The sequence below is a fragment of the Corylus avellana genome, chromosome 7, assembly GCF_965113065.1.
Source record: "Corylus avellana chromosome 7, dhCorAvel1.hap1.2, whole genome shotgun sequence".
NCBI lineage: Eukaryota > Viridiplantae > Streptophyta > Magnoliopsida > Fagales > Betulaceae > Corylus > Corylus avellana.
Genome location: NC_142496.1, coordinates 2,697,882 through 2,723,072, shown reverse-complemented (window position 1 = coordinate 2,723,072; position 25,191 = coordinate 2,697,882). Strand labels below are relative to the sequence as shown.

At 30.7% G+C, this 25,191-nt stretch overlaps 1 protein-coding gene across 1 annotated transcript; it reads left to right on the top strand.

The window, feature by feature from the left end:
• Positions 1-19,814: 19,814 nt before the first annotated feature.
• Positions 19,815-24,961, top strand: LOC132184488 (beta-amyrin 28-monooxygenase). Its single transcript, XM_059598138.2, has 4 exons — positions 19,815-20,372; positions 21,223-21,641; positions 23,662-23,849; positions 24,383-24,961. The coding sequence occupies exons 1-4, from the start codon at positions 19,837-19,839 to the stop codon at positions 24,680-24,682; spliced, it is 1,443 nt and encodes a 480-aa protein (XP_059454121.1). The 5' UTR covers positions 19,815-19,836; the 3' UTR covers positions 24,683-24,961.
• Positions 24,962-25,191: the final 230 nt, after the last annotated feature.

The following is a 25,191-nucleotide window of genomic DNA, read 5'->3' as shown; positions in this document are numbered from 1 at the left end:
TTTTTTTAAAATTAAAAAAAAAAAATTATTTAAAAATAAATAAATAAAAAGGGGAAAAAATTGGGGGTGGCCATCTGGCCGGATGGGGGTGGACGAGCCACCCTCTGGGCACCAGGGGGTGGCTCGGCCACCCCCATGGAGCCTTGGGGGTGGCCGAAACCACCCTAGGGCTCCATGGGGGTGGTTTCGGCCACCCCCTTGGAGCCCAAGGGGGTGGCCGAGCCACCCCCTGGTGCCTAGGGGGTGGCTCGGCCACCCCTATCCGGCCAATTTTTTTCCTTTTTTTTTTTTTTTAAATACATTTTTTTAAAAAAAAAAAAAAAAACATTTTTTTAATTTTTTTTTTAAAATTAAATATGTGCCACGTGTCGACGTCTGATTGGTCCATGTGTCAGTCCTAACGGTCAACTAACGAATGGACTAATTTGGTCACTTATCAAAACTACAGGGACCTGATAAAAATGAAACTACAGGGGGGAAAAAATAAAATTGGGAAACCCTAGGGGGGTATGGAGTATTTAACCCTATTATTTATTTGCATATTTAATTTCTTCATTTACTTGTATTATTTTTTAACAACACTATAATAATACTAATTCATTTTTCTTCTTTTTTTTTTTTGATATAGCACAAATTAAGTTGGATAGCATAGAAGAAGAAATTTTGACAACTGATGTTAATTCTTGTGACATTCCAAATTCATCTAGAGCACAATTTGCTAATATTTCTTAAAATGTTAACCTTATTTAGTTTATATTTTGTAATGACTTTAATGATGATGGGTCTTGGAAACCTTATTTAGTTATTTTGTTTAGAATCTAATGATGATGGACTATGTTAACTATTGCCTATATGGAAAGGAACTTGTAATTTGTAAAAGTTCAGTAGTATAGTAGTTTGATGGAACTGTAATGGGTTTTGTTAGGATTCCCAGTGGGAGCAGCACTTTTAATCCTCATTATTGATGTTTGTTAAGGATGCTTAAAGTTCTGAAATTATTTGAGCATTTGTTTGGACTTTGGAGCTTATTTGGTCTTGATGTGTTTTGGGTCTTGTATTTTTGGGGAGTTAACTTGTGAAATTCAATGAAAATATTTGATTGAGCACATGTTGATACACAATAGAGATAATATATTGTGATTGATTGATTATTGGATGACCTCTAAAATACCTAGGCACGCACTTTGTAATTTCACTAAAAACCAGTACAGATATGTATGGATGTATATCATTTAATCATTGTTTTGTTCCTTCTAGACTATATTTACTTTGTAGTAATAAATTTTTTATACTTAACATATAAATCCTTTTTTCGTGTTGCAAACCCAGGGTTTTAGTATATAATTATGCATGCAGATTATTTAGATTTCAGATCAACCAAACAAATGATATAGTCAATTTACTTTAATTATTTGTATACAATATATAATTGAAAACATAAAGGATATGTTTAGGGATTTTAGCTACATGTTTTTTTTTTTTTCCCCCCGAGTCGAATTACCTGTTTAGTGCATGGGTCGTGTCAGGTCGTGTCGTGTCTACTTGATCTTACCCGGTAATGTTAAACGGGTCGTGTCGGGGTACCCGGGTATTTTCTGTGTCATAATCGTGTCAGACCCATTAACCCGATTAGCTAAACTGGTCGTATTCGTATCTTAGGTAATTGGGTCGTGGGTCTTAGCAGGTCTTAATCGGGTTTACCCGATTACCTGTTTTGCCACCCCATTGATTGATGAGTTCTTTTTTTCTTTTTTTAATTTAATTTTTTTATGAGTTTTTATTATTTGATAGATGGTTCTATGACTCTTTATGCAGCAATTGGCTGAATTTAAAGAGAGAAGTTTTCGGATAGATCTTGGAGCTCACCTCTTTCTTTTTTTTTTTTTTTTCATTTAATTGAATAAGAAAAAGAGTTACAAAGGAAGATTCTTACCACTCTTGATTCGAAAAGAGAAAAGAGAGTGATTTTAAAACCAAAAAAAGGGTGAGCTCTCCAACAACAGACCCAAAACAAACTAAAACAGTATAGAAATAATTACATAAGATAGGAAATATATCAAACGAGTGATCTGGTCCTTTTAAAGGGCCGCACAAGGCGATTACAGAAGCAAAAGAGGTACAGATTAAGGTAAACCTATTTGAACCCCATATGAAACCGGAGCTCACCCATTCGACCAACTGGTAATCAACCTTTAATGGAAGAATCCTATTCCTTGCAATTGCATGATAGAAGGTTCTTCTTGTGTGGATAACCAGAATCTTTAAAGAGAAAAGTTTTGATTGAATGCGTAGTGTGTATTCAACCTTTAATGAGAGAGAGATCTTGATTTGATATCTCTAAACTTGTGTTCACATGGTCGATTGGTTTAAGCCTGAGGTGAATAATTTATAATTATACAATGAATTAGGCTTTTTAATTAAATAAAATTGTTTTTAAGTTTTTAACATGATAAAAAGTAAGTAAATAGTCTCTAATTATGGTTAAAAAAACAATAATTACTAATTAAATGTCGCATTATATATTCACATTTCATAGTCTCAACGTTCATAATTTCTTTAACGTTCACAATTCTTTACTTGTCCCACTTGTTTACTTTTTATGAAAGTCATATTTTCACATTCATGGAAATCTCGAATGCATTGTTTATAATGTTTGCATTATACAAAAAAATAGAATTAAACACTTAGAAAGTCTTGAATGATATTGATGGTTAATTTAGATTTGTTTTCAAAATTAAAAGGTTTAAAAGAAATTTGACAAATAGAATAAGAGATTTGTTATTTTTTCAACTCTACATCCATCTCCATCCATACTTTTTTTAAATCCACCACTAGTTCATACAGATCCAAAGGTGAATTTTTTTATTTTTTATTTTTTATTTTTTTAACATGTCCGCATAAGAGGGGGGAGGGGATTAGAACTAGTGATCTCCACTTCATTAAGTGTGGTCCTAACCGATTGAGCTACCTCTTGGGAATTTAAATTTTTTTATTAAAAAAAAGATGAATTTGAGATATATAGAAGAATAGCATGTCTCATAGAAGAAAGTGATCCAATTAAGATATTAAATTAGATATTAAAAAAAAAGACTTTTTTTTTTTTTTTGACCAAATGCATGTATTGATTATAGAATTTTGTTGACAATTAATGTCTATTACAATTGCTTATGCAAAAAATAAAAATAAAAAATTGATAAGAACAACGATGTCACAAAAAAGATTAAATGAATTAATTATACGATCCATTGAAAATGATATATGAGAAAAATCTGAATATAAAAATTTAATTAGTAATTTTATATTCCAAAAAACAACAAAAATAATGTTTCAACAAAAAATTATATTATTAATATTAAAATAAATATGATTTAACTAATATTTAAATATAAATAAAATACCCTCGTTAATTTAGACCTTAAAAACTATATAGATTCCATCGAAATCCTTTCTCAAATCGAAATCCAAACCTAACGTGTTAGCAAAGTCATATATTGTGTCTGTGTTTTATCTCTTTCTCGTATTTCAACACTTCTCTACATATATATCTTCTTTTCTTCGAAAGTTGGTGTACATTAAATCATTAATATTGTCTTATTATGAAATATCGAAACAATATATTCTGATCCCCCTCAATTTTTGGATTTATTGTCAACTTGGTATCTGAACTTTTATTTTGGTCAATTAATCCTCGAAATTTGGACTTGTCATCGGTATATATATACATGACAAGATTAGTAAGATTATTGCAGATTATGCTTACATGTTCAAAATGCTTCGGTGTTATACTAAACATCATATGATTCCTCATGGGGTCAAGAGGACCTTGCTAAACATCAATTAACATATGCTTTACAATATGTTAAAAGTTGCTAATTAACTGCCCCGTGATCGACCGTCTTGACTTCTGAGGAAGAGAAGGCAGGAAAATCAATTCAATACCAAATATAGAATGAAAGAGAAAGGATTAACTTACTGATTTAGTTCTAAGAGAACTTACTCTTTTGTTTTTTTTCTGACTTTTCTTCCTTTCAATTCATTTTCTTCTTTATATTGTTTGTTTTTTAACACTCGAGTCTTACGTTAGGAAGGCGAGTAGTTGAGGTAGAGTGGGTGAAATATAAAGGCATTCATATATAATTGCTCAGTTTCTTATTAGGTTAGATTAAACTTTATAAGTAATTTTAAGAAAATCTCAAATTAACTAATCATTTTAGAATGATAGAATATATATATAGGTCATTTTCTAAATTGTTACAAATGTTATCAGAATAACCTAGCAACATTATGTGGTATTGGAATGATACTGATGTTGCCTAAATGAGGACGTCAAAGATTTAAATGAGAGAAATTATAACACATCCCACCTATAGTGGATGGATTACAAATGCACTCATGGATTCTAATTAAGTTTCACATTAGCTCTTTATCATATGAAACTAATACACTTTTAGCGTCATTTTAAAGTGATAGCACAAATATGATTATTGCTTTCTTTTTACAAGACTGTGCACGTACAACGTGTTAGATAATTTTGTAGTTAAAAATTTGTAAAAATAAATGTTATTTTCATCATTTCAAGATTTAACTTGTTCAAAATGATATATAAATTTTCGTTATTTTAGCTAACTCATAGAGAATTTACAAATCGACAAAACCTAGTGAAGGAATTTTCCACCTCCAAGAAATTTCCTCAATATGTCACATGTCTTAGTAAAACTGGATGAAGTTTGAACTTCCTGCTAATGGGTAGTTGCTCATTTACAGATTTAAGTTGATGGGTTTGTTTGCAAGTGCAAGTTGATAATATTCTAAGAACCTATGCAATTGATGATTTATAAATCAGGGCCGGAATTAGGATTTCCCTAAGGAAAGGAGAGGACAAAACATGAATAAGGAATTAAGCCTTCGATACGGATCAAACCTAATTTTTGGGATCTATATAAATATATTTTAAGGAAAATTTTAAAACTGGGAGGGGCATGGCTCCGGCCGCCTATTCCATCGTCCCTGATCTATATGCTTTCAATTAATTAAAAGAGTCCAATTTTTAGTAGGATTTTCAAGTTATATGCTATGCAAAATCTATGTAATTATTTTATGCCTTCATGTATTATGGTTGAGAAGGTCACAAAGCCGTGGATACATTTACAACTTAATTGGTTGAAAATGAATCAACCTTAATATAAAATTAAATCAACTTGTTATTAGGGAAAACTGGGAAAGTTCATGGAGATAATAAGCCAACTTGGTTGGTACCTTTCACCGATACTTTTTAAAATATTAATCGAATAATTAAATTCATAATTTTTTTATTAACTTTAAATTTTGAAATAACTGATAACCTAATATAATATCAATGTTGTGACCGCTACTAATACACATAATTACCATCCCAAAGTAAGGCAATCTCTAGAAACAGATCTAAGCTCAGAGCTTGGCTCAAATAGTTTTTTTTTTTTTGTCAAAAAATTTGTCTTACGAGCCTATTCTTGCATTAATTGGCTAGCCCATTTGTGTTTGTAAAACCTGGGGTTTGTCTGGATTCCAAACATGCCCTTAATACAATACAATATCTTTTTATTGTCATCACATGAAGATAATTCAGCTCTGAAGAAAAGTCGTTTGTGGATACAAATAAATGAAAAATATATAAAAGAAAAGAAAAGGAAAGTAATGTAGTTTATATTCTTCCGTAAAAGAATTGATAGGCACCCTTACATTAGCTCACTAAAATGATAGTTAACTATTTAAAATTACTCCTTCAAGTATATATATATATATATATATATATATATATATATTAGTAATGCTATATACTTAACTTTTATCCAATTTTCATTCTATTAGCTTATAAGCTAATGTCACAGTGATATAAAAGTGAGATCGAAGTCAAATATTTAAAATATTTATTTTTATTTCATCCCTTTAAACTTCTTTTTCGTTTTGTTTAAGAAGTTTTGTACCAAACAATCTCTAGCTTTTATTAAACTGAGCTGATCATTAATGTCTCTGATAATAGACTTTTTTTTTTTTTTTTACCACTTTGATATTAATAGACTTGATTCTCTAATCTGAGATAGAATTAGGCCATTTAACAGCCATAATAATAACAGTAAAGAGAGAATCCCATTATAATAACAGAGATTTTAACCCAAGAGAGGAAGCTAATTTACTGGCCAAAGAGCTGCATAAGCTTCACCTTTATTGACCCCTCTAGAATTTGACTTGGAAGTACAAACCAGCCATCACCTTACCATTTTCATTTCCTCAATTCCGGCCGGCCTTAATTCGTCCAAATATGACATATTAACGGATTAAGTCAACTCTTCTAATGGAAATGATTAATTTGTTATTTTTTGTTTACCATAAGGAGTGATTAATCACTTTCTAAAATTTAGGAAGCTATTTGTCAAAATTCCAAATCACAAGGACTAAAAATATATTTATTCCTTAAATGTAAGAGCATTTACACCATGTTCCGCTCACACCTGCTAGATGTTAAATGTTCAGTCGCAATACTTTCCATATCCTTTTTTTCTTTTCTTTGTTTGGCCATTTTGGAGTGACCGAGATAGTTCGTCCACCCTATTTAACACATTAATAAATTCTATCAATTTTTTTAAACAAAAAAATATATATTTATTTTATTTTTATTTCTTAGAATGATTAATCACTTTTAAAATTCAAAACCTATTTGTCAAAACTAGTACTTAGACAAAAAATGTAGTTATCACTGCATTTATGCAATTAGACAGTGAATTCCAGCTTGATTTCCACAATAACTATACGGCGTTGAGTACGCCAACATTTCAACCGAGATAGTTCGTCCACCCTATTTAACACATTAATAAATTCTATCAATTTTTTTTAAACGAAAAAATATATATATTTTTTTTTTTATTTCTTAGAATGTTGAGAATGTTGAATCACTTTTAAAATTCAAAACCTATTTGTCAAAACTAGCACTTAGACAAAAAAAAATGTAGTTATCACTGCATTTATGCAATTAGACAGTGACTATCAGCTTGATTTCCACTATAACTATACGGCGTTGAGTACGCCAACATTTCAAGTGAGATAGTTTGTCCACCCTATTTAACACATTAAAAAATTCTATCAATTTTTTTAAACGAAAAAAATATATATATATTTTTTAATTTCTTAGAATGACTAATCACTTTTACAATTCAAAACCTATTTGTCAAAACTAGCACTTAGACAAAAAAATGTAGTTATCACTGCATTTATGCAATTAGGCAGTGACTTTCAGCTAGATTTCCACAATAACTACGCCAGGCGAGTATGGCGTTGAGTACGCCAACATTTCCAATTTTCAGTTGGCATTCCTCCTTAGACTCCTTCTTTTTTTTTTTCTTTTTTTTTTTTAATTTAATTCCTTCAAGTTGCTAGTTCTTATTACATAATATATAATAAAAATTAGTTCTTAATCTTTACTCATAAGTCAAACAAAAGAATAAATAAAAACATAAAATAAAATAAAAAATTGATAAACTATGAATGGATAGTGATCCATACTTATCAATCTGTTTGTATGTGGAAGTTGGTAAAAACCCATTTTCCAAGTCATCTTTAGATATTTATACAATAATCAATGCAAGATGTGGCATGCATCTTCCATTGTCATCTAACTAGTGAAGACCATTTGTGCTTTAAAAATTCAACATCCTCATGATGGCCTTATAGGCTTTTACGATGACTTATTTTTTATGAAAGTGAAACCAACTTTCAAACCCTACCTATAACAGCTTTGATACCGATTATAAATTTGATATGAATCCAACATGAAATTAACAGATTAGGGTTGAGAGATCTGACTTGTTGAATTAAATTTATCGGGTTATAATTGACCTATATAGTCTTTATACCCATGCTTCGACACTACAAGAACCCGACACGAGACACTAGCTAGAGCAAACAATTCTTGACATAACTCGCGAACCCAACATGAAATTAGTGGGATATAGTTGATGGGTCTGACCCATTTAATTAAATAAATCGAGTCATGATTGACCTATATAATATTATATCTATGCATCAAATCAACCTGAATTTGACACACGAATACAAATTGTTACCCTAGGCAATGGGTATTATCAAGAATGGAGATCCGATTCGATACTCACACGGTATTTGCCTTATTGCATTGCAATAAAGAAGGGATATGTTCGTGCAAAAAAGGATTCTACCTGTTCGACCATACAAAAGCTCGATCAGTTCAAGCAAATAGGGCTCATGCTACTCGAGTACAAGGCGGAACGGTTGCACCTTTCTCTAGGTTCACATAGATATGAATTAATAGGATAAGAATATTGCACTGGATCTTCAATTCGTACGTGGTTTCATACCCACACATAGTGCCTAGTCAATTGCCAACCATTCCACCCCTAATTAGTCAAATTCTATATTATTAACTACAATAGATTAATCATTTATGTACTTTGGAGAATCTTCATTTTGCATGTTAATTTAACTTTTGTGCATACTTCCATGCCTAACTAGTCTAATGCTATATTTATTATAATCCAAACAACTAGTATATCATTGTCTACACCTACTACTTGAATTAACCACATCCCACGGGTTGGAATTGTTGAAGTCACCTTTTCAAAATATATAATAAATAAAATAAAAAATAAAAAAAAAATTGATAGTTTGGACTTTGGAGGACATTGATGCCGTCTTAATTCGGGAGATATTGTAAATTGAGTATTTAATTTGAGGGAATGTCTATATTTTTCTCTATTAATTTTTTAAAGAATAAATTGAACCTTTAATTACACTTTTTTTTTTTTTCTAATACCTTTAATTACACTTAACCCTCCTCAATTATCACTCATTTACACGTTGCCCTCGTGAAATACCGTTTAATTGATACATTCAATTCCCTTCAAACTACCAGTCTTTAATTGGCAAAAAAATCTTCCATGTTAGCTCAAATCATTGAAATTGAGAGAGTCTAGATCACGTGCCATGCAGTCACTACAAAAATCAATTTTTTTGTCACGGACCATTAGTAACATGTATATGGTGTTAACACGTTACTAAAGTTTAGCAATGTGTATATGGTGTTAACACGTTACTAAAGTTTAGCAACGTGTCTATGGTAACGTGTTTGACGGGTTATAAAATTGGACGTAACTATTTCAATTTTAGTAACGTGTCAAAATTGACACGTTACCATTTGGTAACGTGTTAATATTTGACACGTTACAAAGGGGTTATAACATGTCAGATATTAACACGTTACCCAAATATTGACACGTTATTAAAGTTGGCAGGAATTTTTTTTTTCAATTTTCTCCGGTCGGCACCTGGTATACGAGTTGTATTATATAATCCAACTAATCCAAAATCCAATAATCTATATAAAAATAATCTATCAATCCAACATCAAATATATAATCACAATAATCTATCAATTCAACTATATATAATCACAATCCAACTACCAAATAGTTTTATTGTTAGATTTTTTGTTTAAATAGTAATACGTTATTGATCTAATATAAAATAAAAATGAGTTTTGAATTTTATTATATTTTTTTTAGAGAAAAGTGAAGAAAAAAGAAGTTGTTTGATAATAATTTTGAAAGGAGGTCGATATTCTTTTTCCCTTTTTCTTTTTTTTTTTTTTTTTTTTTTAAGAGAAGTGAAAACAAGGAAAATTGTTTGATAATGCTTCAATTCGATCAATATCTATTTGATGGAGCCTTTATAATTCACATACTTAGACTTTTCTTCCTTTCAATAACTTTTCTTTAGACAGAACCAACATCTTCCCTTTCTTTATTTTGCTTGTTTTCGTAAACACCTCAATCATATGTTGATAATATGATTAGTTAATTTAGTAAAAATAGCTGTTATTTTGATTATTTAAAGAATTAACTCGAGCATTTTTCCATCTCCAAGAAATTATCTCCATGTGTCACATGCCTTGGTGATCAATGGGGATGAAGTTTGAACTTGATGCTAGTAATGGATAGTTGCTTATTTACAGATTTAAGTTGATGGGTTTGCTTGCAAGTGTAAGTTGATAATATTCTAAGAGACCAAGCCTATATATATATATATATATATTCACTTGCAATTATGGCTGACAAAACATGTACCTTACAGGACTCGTTTACGACCCATTTATCCTATATACGTATTTTTATAATAAAGTTCTTCTAGGCGTCATAAAGAATAGTTACATATATAGGATAAATGGATACCTATTTATTTGCCAGATACCTATTTTGCCAACCCTACTTGCAATTTCTCCTGGTTCTGTCAATTTTTTAGTAGAATTTTTGTGTTATATGCAAAATATATGTAATTATTTTCTGCCTTCATGTAATATAATATGGTTGAGAAGGTCACTAAGCCGTGGATACATTTACAAGGTAATTGGCGTGAAAATGATACAACCCCGAGAAAAAAAAATTAAATCAACTTGTTTTTAGGGAAGGAAAAAAAAAAAATCATAGATACAAGCCAATCAGGTTGGTACCTTCTACCACTATGTTTTAAATATTAATTAAATAATTAAATTCACAATTTATTTATTAGCTTAAGCTTTGAAAATTATTGATAATTTAAATTTCTTGAATTCGGATATCAACGTCGTGGTAGGGTGCTAATACACATAATTACCATCTAAACCACAACTCCCATGGGCTTGAGAGAGCCTAATGAAACAGATCTAAGCTCAAAGCTTGGCCCAAATCATTCATTTCTTGTCTTACGGGCCTAATTCTTGCATTAAATGGCTAGCCCATTTGTGTTTGTAAAACTTGGGCTTTGTCTGGATTCCAAACAGTTCCTTATAATACAATATGAATGTAAAATTAAATTAGTATAACTCCGTCAAGAGCCGGCCCTAGGTTTTCTCTCTAGACGTAGGGAGAAAAAAACCAGACTTGTGGGGAGGAGGGAGCTCTGCTTTCCCCTCCCCCCTACTCCCCTCTTCTTTCCTCCCACTCCCCTTCTTGTATTTTCCTTTCTTTTTCCATTTTATTTTTCTGGTTTTTCCAACTAGTTCAATTGATCGAGCCATCCCTTTGCTTATGCTACACTATCTCCGTCCGCCCTTCATTATACTACGTCGCTCTTCGCCTCCTCAAAATTGGTTGGACTTTTTGCCTCCCTTGACTCAATTGTTGTAGCTGTTTACTGGTTTTTTGTATTATGTTTTTGTTGATTTTTTTGAATAAGAGTTTGACTTCTCCTTAAATCTGTTTTCATAAGCAATATTAAGGATGAAGGTTTTTGTCCTTGCCTTTGAGTTGAAGATCATTAGTTTCGGTGTGAGGGGTTTGCTCTTATAGCCAAGAAAATAAAAGATAGAAATATGGGTTAGCTATGTATTAGATTGAGTCTACATACGTTCTATAACTAAAGTTTGGACATGGGCTAACGGATGTTAAAGTCATAGATAAGACTTGATTGTAAGATTTTATGTTTGTTTTTATGACGTTGTAACTTCATAGTTTTAGCTATGATTTATCAGAGCTTTATCCTTTTAATCTTAAGGAGTGCTACACATCCAAAAAATTAGTTCACAAATGATGTGTCACTATCTTATGAAATTTATTATTTTGGGAAGTGTGTCACCAACTCATGGGATGGTGACACATCATTTGGGAACCAACTTAAAAAAAAAACAATTTGAGATGTGTAGCAATTCTCCTTAATCTTTTTTCAATGAATGAATATGTTCTTCTTAAAAAATATATATATATAGCGTAACTCTTTGTTTGCATTGTCCTCCAATCTTCTGTTGAGATTGCAATGTACCATTTCTGCTAACAAAAAAAAAAAAACTTTAAGCTACAATTTCTCGAATTTTTCCTTTTTACTTTTTTTTTATATATAATTTTTCTCTTTTTTTTTTTATAACTTTTGTTTTTCCTGAATTATTTTTTGTTTTTTTTTTCGCTTTTCTAAGTTTTATAATTTTTTCATTGTTTGTGTTTTTCTGTTTTTGACATTTTTGGAGAGACATTTCAACCACAATGACAATTGTCAATTGTGGAAGTATTACAAAAATTAAAACATTGAACGGAACATTACACATAAAGCAATCATTAGAGATAGGTAAATGTAATTTCCTCAAGTAATTACAATAGATCCTGGCAAGCCAAATCCAGAGTATTACGTTGATTTAGGAATTTGGAAACCAAAGAAACATGATAGAAAAACTAATACTAAACTTACAACTTTTTGACATGTGTCATCACATGACTGAAACGATGTCGGTTACTAAAATAATTTTAACACCATTCAATCACTTGTTAATTCATATAACGAATAATAATAAAAAATTATAAATCTAACATTTTTCCAAGTAGAAATATGAATACAAGAAAAAGAAATTAAAAAAAAAAAAGACTAATAGTCGTTATCCTCCGTTCTGGGCCATATAATAAGACATGACTTGACAATAACATTGTATTGTTTTTTATTTTTTTATTTTTTTATTTTTTGTGAAAACTAAATTGGTGAATTTTATTGATAATAAATCGTAGGTGAAGCATAATATTTCTAGCAAATAATCATTGAGATAAAGTTAATTGTTCCATCAAAATAATATTACCAATATAATTATAAGTAGTACCCCTTCAAATTCTATCACTGACATTAGTAGTCGTCGTTTTCTCCATCCTATGAGCCGCCTCATTTGCTTCGCGAAGAACTAAGACTCAAAGTGAGTAGTATACGCCTCGTATCTTCAATTAGATGCCCAAAACGATTCCATGTGCCCATAGCTGAGTTGATAGCCTCCACAATTTGTTTGGCATTGACCTCCAACATTAAATTTTGTTCTCCCATATTCCTGCGTAAACAAACTGCACGATCGGTGGCATATGCTTGGATGAATACGACCATTACAAACTTAGGTTTTCATGACTGGGATAATTACCATTATACCAACTAGACAGTGACTTCCACCTTGAATTCCACGATAACTGCGCCTGCGCCAGTCCAAGAGTGCGTTGTCAACGTGACAACGGCAACATTAATTGGCATTCCTCCTTTGACAATAGCTCTTTTAATTCCTCGAATTGCTAGTTTTTCTTACAAAATAAAAAATAAAATTAGTTCTTAATATTTACTCATAAGCCAAACAAAAGATAAAAACATTAAAAATAATAAATAAATAAATGTGAATGTGGGGATACGATGGTTCTATCTGTTTACGTGTGCCATGACGTAATTCCCCGAAATATACTACAAATTTGAAAACTAATTGAGACGATAACATTTAAAGAGTTAAATAAAATATAGATCAGATCTGAATAAAAAAAAAAAAAAAAACTATATTTTTAATGAAATAAATAAAGAAGAAGCATTGTTATATATATATATATTGCTCTAACCTAAAACTAGCATATTGATTAGTTCGGTTGTTAAAATAATGTTTGAAATAAATTAAATTTTGTTTTGGGCAAATTAAACTGTACATAAAATGAATTATATGTTTTTTTTTTTTTTTTTTTGTAATAAAATGAATTATATGTAGATCACCACACAATATATCATTATTTGAAAATTAAACGTCTTGCAGTAAAGATGAATTCTACATGTTTGAAACAAAACTAAGAGCAAGAAACAATAATAAATTATTTTTAAATAAAAATTATAAATTAAAAAATTTAATTAATATTTTTTTTAAAATGTCACTTAAATTTATTACCTTAGGAGTTAGGCCACAAAACACATCAGCCGGCCTAGTCAACTCTAGCCCTATATTATTAACAACAATAGATTTAATCATTATGTACTGTACTCTTACTACTGTGGAGAATCTGCATTTTGCATGTTAATCTTACTTTTGTGCATACTTCCACGCCTAATTAGTCTAATCCCTATATTATTATAAACTAAAAAACTAGTATATCGTTGTCTACACCTACTACTTGACTAGACCGCATCCCACGGGTTGGAATTGCTCAAGTCACCCTTTAAATAAATAAATAAATCAATAAAAACAAAAAAACAAAAAATAGCATTTTGACTAAAATGGGTACCCAAAAAAATAGTAGCAAAATACCTTTAAAAATTGATCATCGATTCTCACGTCCTTTCGAAATTTAGTAAGTTAGCCCATCGTTAACTTTTTCCGTCTTTTCAGATGAAATACTAGTGACTTTTTTTTTTTAATCATCCGGGACTCCTCAAAATGCCAATGGGGTAAAGTGTTAAAAATAAACAAATTAATTAAAAAAATAAAAAAAAATAGGGTTGGTCAAGGCGGCCTCAAACTATTGGGGGTGGTTTCGGCCACCCTCAAATTTTTTTTTCATAGCTCCTTTATGTTAAATCACAACTTATCCTTAAAACGTAAGCCAATAGGAAGAAATAAATTTAATCATTTAATCAATACTTCAACATTTTTCTTCACGTGTGGACTCAAACTTCTTTTTAATAGGTGATGCTCAACACGTGAAATATAATTAAAATGAAGGATGAATGGAGTCAAGGTTCAAACTCATGACCTTTGGCTCTGATACCATCTTAAATCACTACTTATCTCAGAAACTTAAGTGGATAAAAATAATTAAATTTAATCATTTATTCAATATTTCAACACTTTTGAGTATGAGCTATCATAAGACTCCACTCAGAGCGAGAAAATACCACAGCTTTCACAAATAATTTTTTTTTCCTTGATTATTTTATGGGAAATTCTAGGTGTTCTTCTAGTGTTCTCCTGATGTCCTCCCAACTGTGATGTGGCTTTTAAAATTATCGTTGAACTTGAGATTATCATTATTGACTTTTAATCTATTGCTGATTTTAAAAGTAACATCACAATTGGGAGAACACTAGAAGAACACCTAGCATTTCCCTTATTTTATTGACAACAAGATGCTCTTTAAATAGAGTAATGATACTTAAACTGATAAGAACTCTAATTAATCCTAATTCTAATTCTAAAACAATCTAATCCTAATTTAGAAAATATAGTCCTAAGGAAATGGAATAGAATTTCAACTCAAATAATAAACCTAAGTCTAGTCTTATATCTATCATAGACCTTAGCTTCTTTCTTACAGATTGAAACCCAAAAATAAATCTATGATCAACATCAACAACGACATGGGTTGCTTTTTTTTATTATTTTATTATTATTATTCTAGTGATACTTATTTTATTATTTCTTTTACGAATCAGCAATCAATTGTGAACTCCACGATTCTTGTAAAGAAATATTTATGTTGCCTGGCATTTAAGTTATGCCAGCTACAAGATCTTTCAACCTCAATAAATAAATAAAACTACCAAGCTCTAAATCAATCTGATTATGACACATATTATCAACTTTAATCAAAATTTATGCTAAAAGGCAACCTGGCACAACCATATATGTGCAGTACAAGATTAGGTCATTTTGATTAACTTTGTAAAATTGTAATTCAACCAACATCCTTGAATCAAGTTTTTTGAAACTATAAATGATTTGTTTATGTACTAAAATAATCTGTCTTCTAGATTGCCATTGATTCTCAAACTAAGCAGTAGACAAGTAAGTGAATGAGACATCAAAGATGTGGACACAAGTTATTAAGATGGATTGCTTGCTTCAAATTGCCACCATATATCCAATGCAATGGAGGGAGTCAACATTTTAGTTCACGAGTAGAAAGATTAAAAAATAGAGTTGAACAAAAATTAATTTAATTAATTAACAAAATTTAATCATCTATAAATGTAATTTATAATTTATTTTTTTCATGACTAGTCTTAATTTATTCTATTGTAATTGACGAATTTAATTTTGTATATGTTTCTTCATTTATAGCTCATTGCTAGATTAAAACGCCACCATGTTTTTTCAAATTGTCTTTCTGGAAAGTTATAGTTAATTGGTTGACTAAGGTTTTTTAGATCCTTGCTATTAAGTTGCCTGATGGGTGGGGAATGAAAAATATTTTATTTTTATAATGGTGTTTGGTAAATCTGGTAACCATGGTTGGTAAATGAATTATCTTTCTTTCCAAGTAATTCCCAAGGTCTTTCTCTCAAAATAATAATAATAATAATTCACGCAGTCGTTGTCAAAGCGTCATTAAACAAAATTCAAGGGGCCACATCAACAAAGTTGGATAAAAGTTTGGTATATAGCATTACTCTTTTTAAAAATACACAAACTTTCATGCTCTAAAGACATGTTTATTTAATAGACTGAGTTGAAAAAAATTCATTCAATCCAATTTGGAGAAAAGACTTTATTTGATAACACTTTTTTCCTTATCCATTTTATTTTCTCTTTTCAAAACAAAAACATCAATTAATTAATAAACAACCCAAAACACACATAATTACTTTCATTTTACGTCACGTGAAAAAACTTTTTTAAACAAAAACAAAAAAATACCTTCTAAATATAGCATTGACAAAGAAAAATCTTTTTTTTTTTTTACATGTCACAATTCAATCTAGTGACATTCGCTTCATGAATCATCAAGCATGACCTCTAACAGATTGAACTTACCCCCTTAAGGACATAAAAAACATTTCTTAAATAAAGTAAGATTAGAGAAAACAAAAAGGCGTGCTACATGTGATTAGATGTAAATTTCTTGAAGGCCGACACTTTTATTCCAAGAAGCAACATTCGTGTAGAGGTTCCTTTTCTTGTCATTAAAAATATTCCATGACATGGCACGCCCTATTGCCTATTGGGATTTTTTTTTTTACTTTGCAAAAAGTCTACATAATCACGACACGAAACTAGTACAATCATACAAAGCAAGAAATTAAAAGTTAGCATAAAAAAGCCACTGTTTTTGGCACATTCTTACAACCAATAACAGTCAACCTCGAACCGTCGAGCATATACACGTACATTTTGTCGAATGTATTATTGTCTTCATTTTAACCTAACCTAACTTTTCCTCGTTTCACACATGGCTTGTCTCTGAATGATCATATTGAAAATGGAGGATCCATATTGATCCACTTGTTCAGACAGGACCTTTGGCTTTGACTATAGCTAATTGATCATTGGCTGGCATATGTAATATTAGACTTCTTAAATACTATTAGAGATAATGTTGTATGGTAATTAATTAATGGTGGTCACGGCAACGTTGAAAAATTACACTTTAAATCTTTTCTTCCACTAAAAGATGTGGACAAATTAACTAAGAAAGTAGAAAGTAGCTTTGTATCTTAAACTTAGGAAAAATTAAAGGAAAATTACTGCTAGTGCTTTAAATCAAGACATCTATTATGGAATAAATAATATTTTTTGAAGTCATAATTTTATATTCATCAGACATAGATTGTTATTCCAGACCCTGATTATTATTATTATTATTGACTTTGTTGTTACAAAGGTGATATGATAATTATTCATGAAATGGGATTCTAAAGTTTGTAGCGTACCCTAATGGAATAATATTGATTGGAGACTCAACTGGTATACCTACCAACCACTGCCCACAGAAAGACCACGTAAAAATCCACTTTTAAATTTTAATAATTATAAAACGATAATTTCGGTATTGTAAGGTACAAAGTGGGGATATTTTGAAAATGTCTTGTCAAAGATTCAAAGTGGCCGGTTTAAGTTTTGTTTTTTTTTTCTAAGAAAAAACTTCTTAATATTCTATGGGTGGCCCACTGCTTGGCCACCCCCACTATAGATATCAATAGCATCATTCTAGATATCACTCTAGTGACAAATTTTGGTATATAAAGGAATTTTGTAGGTAATTTATTTAATAATTCCCCCAATTTTTTTTTTTATTATTATTATTATTATTTTTTTTTTTTTTTTTATCTTTTAAGATGATCAATGAAGGCAATAAGAATAACTGCCAACTGCCAACTTTTGTACACTAAAATCTAATATAATATTAAAAGAATAATGCCTTTTTCTAAGTTAAATTAGAAGAAATTCAGTTTATTAAATTGATATTTTTTCTTAAAGACATTTCATGAACAAATTTTACATGTTCTATTATATATATATATATATATATATAATTTGCATATTTTAAGAGCATATATCAATTTAATAGACTAAATTAAAAATATATATATATTAAAAATAAATAAAAAATTCTTCAACTTTATCCATACTAAAATTAAGGTGGAATGTGGAACCTAATTTTGAAGTGATTTTTTTCTCTACTTCTTATTATTAAAAAAAAAAAAAAAAAGAGAAAGTTTAATAGAGTAAAGTTAAACTTAGTTATAATTATGTGACTAACTTCATTAATTACCTGGTCGTTATTCACTAATTATCCATCTTTAAAAGAATTAAATAAGAATTGTTGAAATGATTTAAATGACAAAAATGGTGCGTTTGAGATTGCGGTTTTATACACAAAAAGTGCAATTTCAAAACAGAAAATAAATTATTTGGGATTGCGTTTTTAAAAACTTTGATTTTTCAAATCGCATAAAAATGTGTTTTTCTGAAATAGCAAAATTTTAAAATCACAAGCTTTTAAGTACTAAAATGGGAGGCAGCAGCAGCACGATTTGGCTTTAAAATGCTGCTTGTTGGTTGACTTCCGCGACACGAGGTGCACGAGCTCCATGTTTAGGCTCATTAATTTCCTCGTAGGTTCCCTCCATGGTTTTCTTTTCCAACGACATGAACAATTGACCTCCGCCAAAGAAAAAATAACAGGCGCTGCATACACGCAAAATCCACGAGTAATGCACGTTCACACATTCTTTACCACATTTTAATATTTCATTTTCCTTACATAAATTACAGACTCCATCGAATAAAAGCTTTACTTTTTAATCTCTAATATTAAAAAAAAATAATAATAGATCAAATATTGGAACATTAATAGTACTGTTGCAGTTTTTATTTTTTTATTTTTTTTTATTTTTGCGTAAAATTATATGGGTTGATCAGATCCTATTGTTAGGCACGTATAGCACAGAAATTTAGACAGTCTAATAAAAGAAATTGTAGGCTGTTTAGGATTGTGTTAAGAATAGTAAAAAGTATTTTTCATGTTTGGTAAAAAAATTTAAAAGTACTTTTTTTTTTTGACTTTTTTAGAGTATGTATGTTTGAAATTGTGTTTGAAAATTTAAGTCAAAAAGTGTTTTTAGCAAAAAAAACTTTATTTTTAAACTTTTGTCAAATGCATTTTTAGGAAAAACTAACTTAAAATTGAAGATTTTTATTTAAAAAATAAAAAACTCTGATTGACTTTAAAAACTCTACTTCCCAATGCAATTTTAAACATACTCTAAACAGGCTCTAAGAGCCTGTTTGAAATTGTCTTATGGAGTATTGAAACTTTAAAAGTACTTTTAGTATTTAAAAAGTTGTGTCCAAACAAATCAACACAGATAGTTTATTTGTTTAGTAAAAAAATGTTTCAAAAGCACTCATTTGAATTTTTTCACTCTAAAAATAGCTAAAACATACTTTTGAAAAAAACTTAAAAATAAAACTTTTTTCCAAAAAAAAAATTGTTTTAACTTTAAGAATTATATTTCCCACTCTGGATTTAACTTAGGTGGTCAAAAAATAAAAAATAAAAACACCGTGTTAAATATTTTTCAATAGCTAGCCAAGATTTAATTTGAAGTCATTTATTAAAAAAAAAAAAATAGCTATTAAAGAAGCTACATCACATTATAACCTAGGCCAAATTCTAGAAAATGGTATTTTTCCAAAATTCTCTTTCTTTACCAACCTAGTTTTCTAGTGTGAGAGCAAACATTAATTGTTTGACTTTGGTAATATTTCCACTCCAATCACAAGCATAAATGCCTATAAAACATGCTCATTCCTTGCCATAGCGTCTCCCACACACAAGAAAAAGAAAGAAAAAGAAAACAAGAAACATGGAGCATTTCTACCTCTCCCTCCTCCTCCTCTTCGTCTCCTTCGTCTCCCTCTCTCTCTTCACCCTCTTCTACAAGCACAGGGCACACTTCACCAGCCCGAACCTTCCGCCGGGGAAAACCGGGTACCCCATGATCGGCGAGAGCCTCGAGTTCTTGTCCACCGGCTGGAAAGGCCATCCGGAAAAGTTTATCTTCGACCGCATGTCAAAGTTTTCGTCGGAAATCTTCAAAACCTCTCTTCTTGGGCAGCCGGCCGCCGTCTTCTGCGGCGCTGCCTGTAACAAGTTCTTGTTTTCCAACGAGAACAAGCTTGTAGTTGCATGGTGGCCTGAATCTGTTAACAAAATATTCCCTTCTTCCAATCAAACCAGCTCCAATGAAGAGGCCAGGAAGATGAGAAAGTTGCTTCCCCAGTTCCTTAAGCCCGAAGCTTTGCATAGATACATCAGCATCATGGACACCATTGCACAGAGACACTTTTCTTCCGGTTGGGAAAACCAAAAGGAAGTTACTGTATTTCCACTTGCAAAAAGGTAGCAATTGAAATAACCTTTTTTTTTTTTTTATTGAATTAAAATAATTAAATTCTATCATTTTTTTTCGTTCCAGCTTTTTTACACGGCTAAGGGAAAAAAAAAAAAAAAAAAAAAACGATATTATTGACAAATAGATATTCTATCACCTTTTTTTAGAGTCAAATCAGTTATCTTATACGTCATATAACCCGTCAATTTTGAGTGGTGAAAAAAAAAAAAAAAAAATTTACATTTTCGGGTCAAAAACTCGTTTTCAAATAAAACTACAAAAACCGTTTGAAAAAAAAAAAAAAAAAAAAAAAAAAAAAAAAAAATTGTTTGAACCGCAAGGGTTAATTGCATTTTTAGAACACGACTTTGAAGGTCAGAAAAATAATTTTACTAAACTAGCTATTAAGAGCTTGTTTGAGATTGCGTTTAGGAAATATAGCTTTTAACTCAAAAAGAGCTTTTGGGTAAAAGCTTTATTTTTAAGATTTTGTCAAAAGTGCGTTTTGTCCATTTTTAGACTTTTTTAACCTTTAAAATCGCTTTTAATTTTTTTACCAAACGAGTAATTTTTTCTTCAAACAGGCATTTTGAAAGTTAAAAGCACTTTTAGACATTCAAACGCAATCCAAAATATGCTCTAAGTGCATAGTTAATAAATTAAGGTTGCGTTTAGAAATCACTAAGCTAAACAAAAATTTGGGTACGTTTGTGTTTATGATTTGAAAATGCAGCTAATCATGCGATTGTATAAATACAAACGCTCCTTTGCATGCGATTGAAAAACGCGGATTTTCTTTATGTAATTGAGTTAATATTGATTGGTAATATATGTGTGTATATATATATATATATGTAGGTATACTTTTTGGTTGGCTTGCCGGTTGTTTCTTAGCCTTGAAGATCCGAACCATATAGCAAGATTTGCCGACCCATTTAATGCTTTGGCCTCCGGAATCATATCGGTCCCAATTGACCTGCCGGGGACGCCGTTCAACCGTGGGATCAAGGCTTCAAATTTCATCAGGAAAGAGCTGTTGAAGATCATCAAGCAGAGAAGGGCTGATTTGGGGGAGGGCAAAGCAAGCCCAACACAAGATATACTCTCTCACATGCTCTTGGCCTCCGACGAGAATGGCCAGCACATGACGGAATTAGATATCGCCGACAAAATCCTTGGCTTGCTCATCGGCGGCCACGACACCGCCAGCGCTGCTTGCACTTTCATTGTCAAGTACCTTGCCGAGCTTCCTCATATTTACGACGGAGTCTACAACGGTAATTTTTTTCTATTTTCTCTATAATTTACTTGATTTTCTTTTTTTCATTTGAAACTATTGCTAGTAATTTAAAAAGTAAATTTGGAAGTACATGTTCGAACGAGTTGACCTATAAAAAGTGTTTGGGGTAACTTTACTTTAGACCCATAAACTATCACGCGATTTGACATATTTTCGAACTTTGAAATCTCTCAATTTGTACATCTAAACTTTTAATTGTAGTCAATTTACTTACCCCATCAATTTTTGCCGTTAAAACTGTTAAAAAGACAAAATTATCCTTCAATTTTCTTTTTACTAAAAAAATTTGAAAAAAAATGGTCACAAGGTAGCCCAACCGTGGGTCACTTTGTGATTATTATTATTTTTAATTTAAAATTAAGGGTAAATTTAAAATTTTATAAAAAAATCAGGGGTATAAATGTCATTGTCTCACTTTTAAGGTTTAAAATCTGATGGATAAGTTCAAATTTATTATAATTGAAAGTTCAAGGTCCAAATTGAGAGGTTTCAAAGTTTGAAAATCGGAGGTATATTAAATCGCGTGATAGTTCAAAAATCTAAAGTGAAATTACTTCAAATTCTTATATTTATTTTTTGAACACTATAGCTTTTATTATAATTATTTTTTACAAAATGATAAGACAATTTATAATTGGGGAAATCATTAAAAGGGTATGATTGATAATTAAGTTAATTATTAATTAACTAATTAAATTGATAAATTATTTTATTTATAAATTATAGTAACCGAATATTTTACCCTTTTTTAAAAAAAGGAAAAAAAATGGTACTATGAACGGGGATGAGTCAATATCCTGTCTGGATCAACCATGCCATAAAGTCATACTATCAAATCATTCTTGGTTTGAATATAAGAAAATATTTTCATGTTTGTATCGAATTTTAATTAAAAAGACTTGAATGAAACCGACGTGTGACTTTGTAAATTTGGTGACCCGTGATCCCCACCAATGCGCGTTCACACCGGCCACTTTAGCACATGAGTATTTATAAATATTCATCTTCATTTTATTTTTATTTTTATTTTTATTTTTATTTTTATTTTATTAAATTGATGTAATAGGATTAAAAGCTCTTTTTCTAAAAAATAAAAAATAAAAAATAAAAGTAGATTTGAACTATGCCATATCAACTTAATTAGAAATATGAGAGTAAAATGAAAGATAAGTATGTAATATTTATGGGTAATTTTACTTTAGATCTTTGAATTATCAAATAATTTGAAAAGGTCCTCTTAAACTTCAAAACATTTCAATTGTAATCAATTTGAACCCCTCCGTCAAATTTTAAATGTTAAAAGTGAAACAATTATGTTTATACCCCTGACTTTTTTATAAATTTTTTTTTTAAAAAAAAAAAATTAGGAATATTTTGGTCTTTTTAGGGGTAAATCAGAAAAGTTAATGGCTATATATGACGAAAAGGTTCAATTTGACTACGATAAAAGTTTAGAGGTCCAAATTGAGAAGTCTTGAAGTTTGAGAGAGGCTTCTCAAATCGCGTGGTAATCTAGGAGTTTAAAGTGAAGTTATCCCTAATATTTACTCTAATAATTATTTTACAAGAAATGTTGCATATTATATTTTTATTTTACTAGGCTAATATTTAACTAAACCCCTTTAGCTTTAGGAGGTTCGGGGCCCTCCCAAAATTTAATTTAGGAGGACCTAAAGGACCAGATTTAGCTATCTTAATCAAGTACTTGTGTCCACTATATATATATATATTAGTTTTATCTTCCTTTTAGATCCGCCCAGATGCTAATGTTCTTTAATCCTTGGATCTGCCCATATTAAAAAATAAAAATAAAAAATAAAAATTAACTTGGGGAAGTGCCATGCACATGTAGCATTTCTCTTATTCTATTTTATTTTTTATTTTTTTGTTTGTTTTTATTTGCTTTCCTTAAGCCGGCAAAGAACAATATTTATTAATTAATTAATTTAGTGCAATTATTGAACATTCATTTGATTCTTGTTTTTGTGTTTGTTTAGAGCAAATGGAGATAGCCAAGTCCAAAGAACCTGGGGAGTTGTTGACCTGGGATGATATTCAAAAGATGAGATATTCATGGAACGTAGCATGTGAAGTCATGAGGCTTGCTCCGCCGCTCCAAGGAGCTTTCCGGGAAGCCATTAATGATTTCATCTTCAATGGTTTCTCCATCCCCAAGGGCTGGAAGGTCAGTAAATCTTTATACCTTTCTTCTATATATCCATCATCCCCCTCCCCAACACCCCTACAAATAAAAGAAAAATTACTGAGGACCCCTGAATTTAATATGAATTAGGGTTTAAAGTCTGACTCATTTAATTAAATAAGCCAAGTCTAAGATGACTTATATATAGTCTAATACCTATGCCGCATCGACAAGAAACATTTAGGGTTAGGTAAAGTTGAAGACTCCAACCCGTTTAATTAAATAACTCAGGTTATAATTGACTTATATAGTCTTATACCTATGCAGTTATCACTACCAAAGAAACTGCAATTTATGCCTTTTTAGGCTATATATATAAACGGCACCAAACAGTTAATGCCGTTTCTCAAACGGCATTAACAATCCAGTCAGAAATTTATTTGCTGCGGCAAAGGATGAAAACGACATTAATTTATGCCTTTTGAGGATAAGCGGCATAACCCAATTTAATGCCATTTTGAATAGTGAGCGGCATTAAATTTAATGAGTTTTGTTGGTGTTGTGCATGCGCGCAGTTGTACTGGAGTGCAAACTCGACCCACAAGAATCCAGCTTACTTCCCTGAACCAGAGAAATTTGATCCGAGCAGATTTGAAGGAAGTGGACCTGCTCCGTACACATATGTTCCGTTTGGTGGAGGGCCGAGGATGTGCCCAGGAAAAGAATACGCCCGTTTGGAAATACTTGTTTTCATGCACAACTTAGTGAAAAGGTTCAAGTGGGAGAAGATGATTCCTGATGAGAAAATCGTGGTTGATCCCATGCCCATTCCTGCAAAAGGCCTCCCTGTTCGCCTTTACCCTCACAAACCTTGAGTGTTTCAGCTTGGAGTCAACGCCTCTCAAAAGTCAAAAATCTTTAGGTTTAATTATGTTCTATTGTTCTTTATCATTCGCCATACAATTAAAAGCAGACAACCCAACCTTTGTCTTTTGTTTTTTTTAATATTCTTACTTTTGTCCTTTGTTTTTGTTTTTGTCTTGTATTGAAGGCTTCTACATCAGCCACCTGTACGTGTGACTTATATATTCCCCTATATATATATTTTAAAGACCCAAAAAAAAGGAAAAGTAAAATGGTTATAGAATAATTAACTATATTTTGTGGCACCTTTGTGTTGATAATCTGTGATTGTTGCAACATTTATTGTTTTGTTGACCAAGTTGCAATCAGCCTGAGCGGGCCTACAAGAAAGGTCGTATTTACAAGGCTTACTTGTTCAGATAGGCATCGGAGCAATTAAGATCGACCAAGTAAATTTTATCGGGGCTTTCTTTCGATTGGTTGCAATTTGAACAATGAAACCTATTGCAATTGACTATTA

Excerpts from the sequence above, each read along its gene's own strand:
- LOC132184488 (XM_059598138.2), top strand. The coding sequence starts at position 19,837 with ATGGAGCATTTCTACCTCTCCCTCCTCCTCCTCTTCGTCTCCTTCGTC. Across the intron at positions 20,373-21,222 it reads GTATTTCCACTTGCAAAAAG|GTATACTTTTTGGTTGGCTT; the intron begins GTAGCAATTGAA and ends ATATATATGTAG. Across the intron at positions 21,642-23,661 it reads TTACGACGGAGTCTACAACG|AGCAAATGGAGATAGCCAAG; the intron begins GTAATTTTTTTC and ends GTGTTTGTTTAG.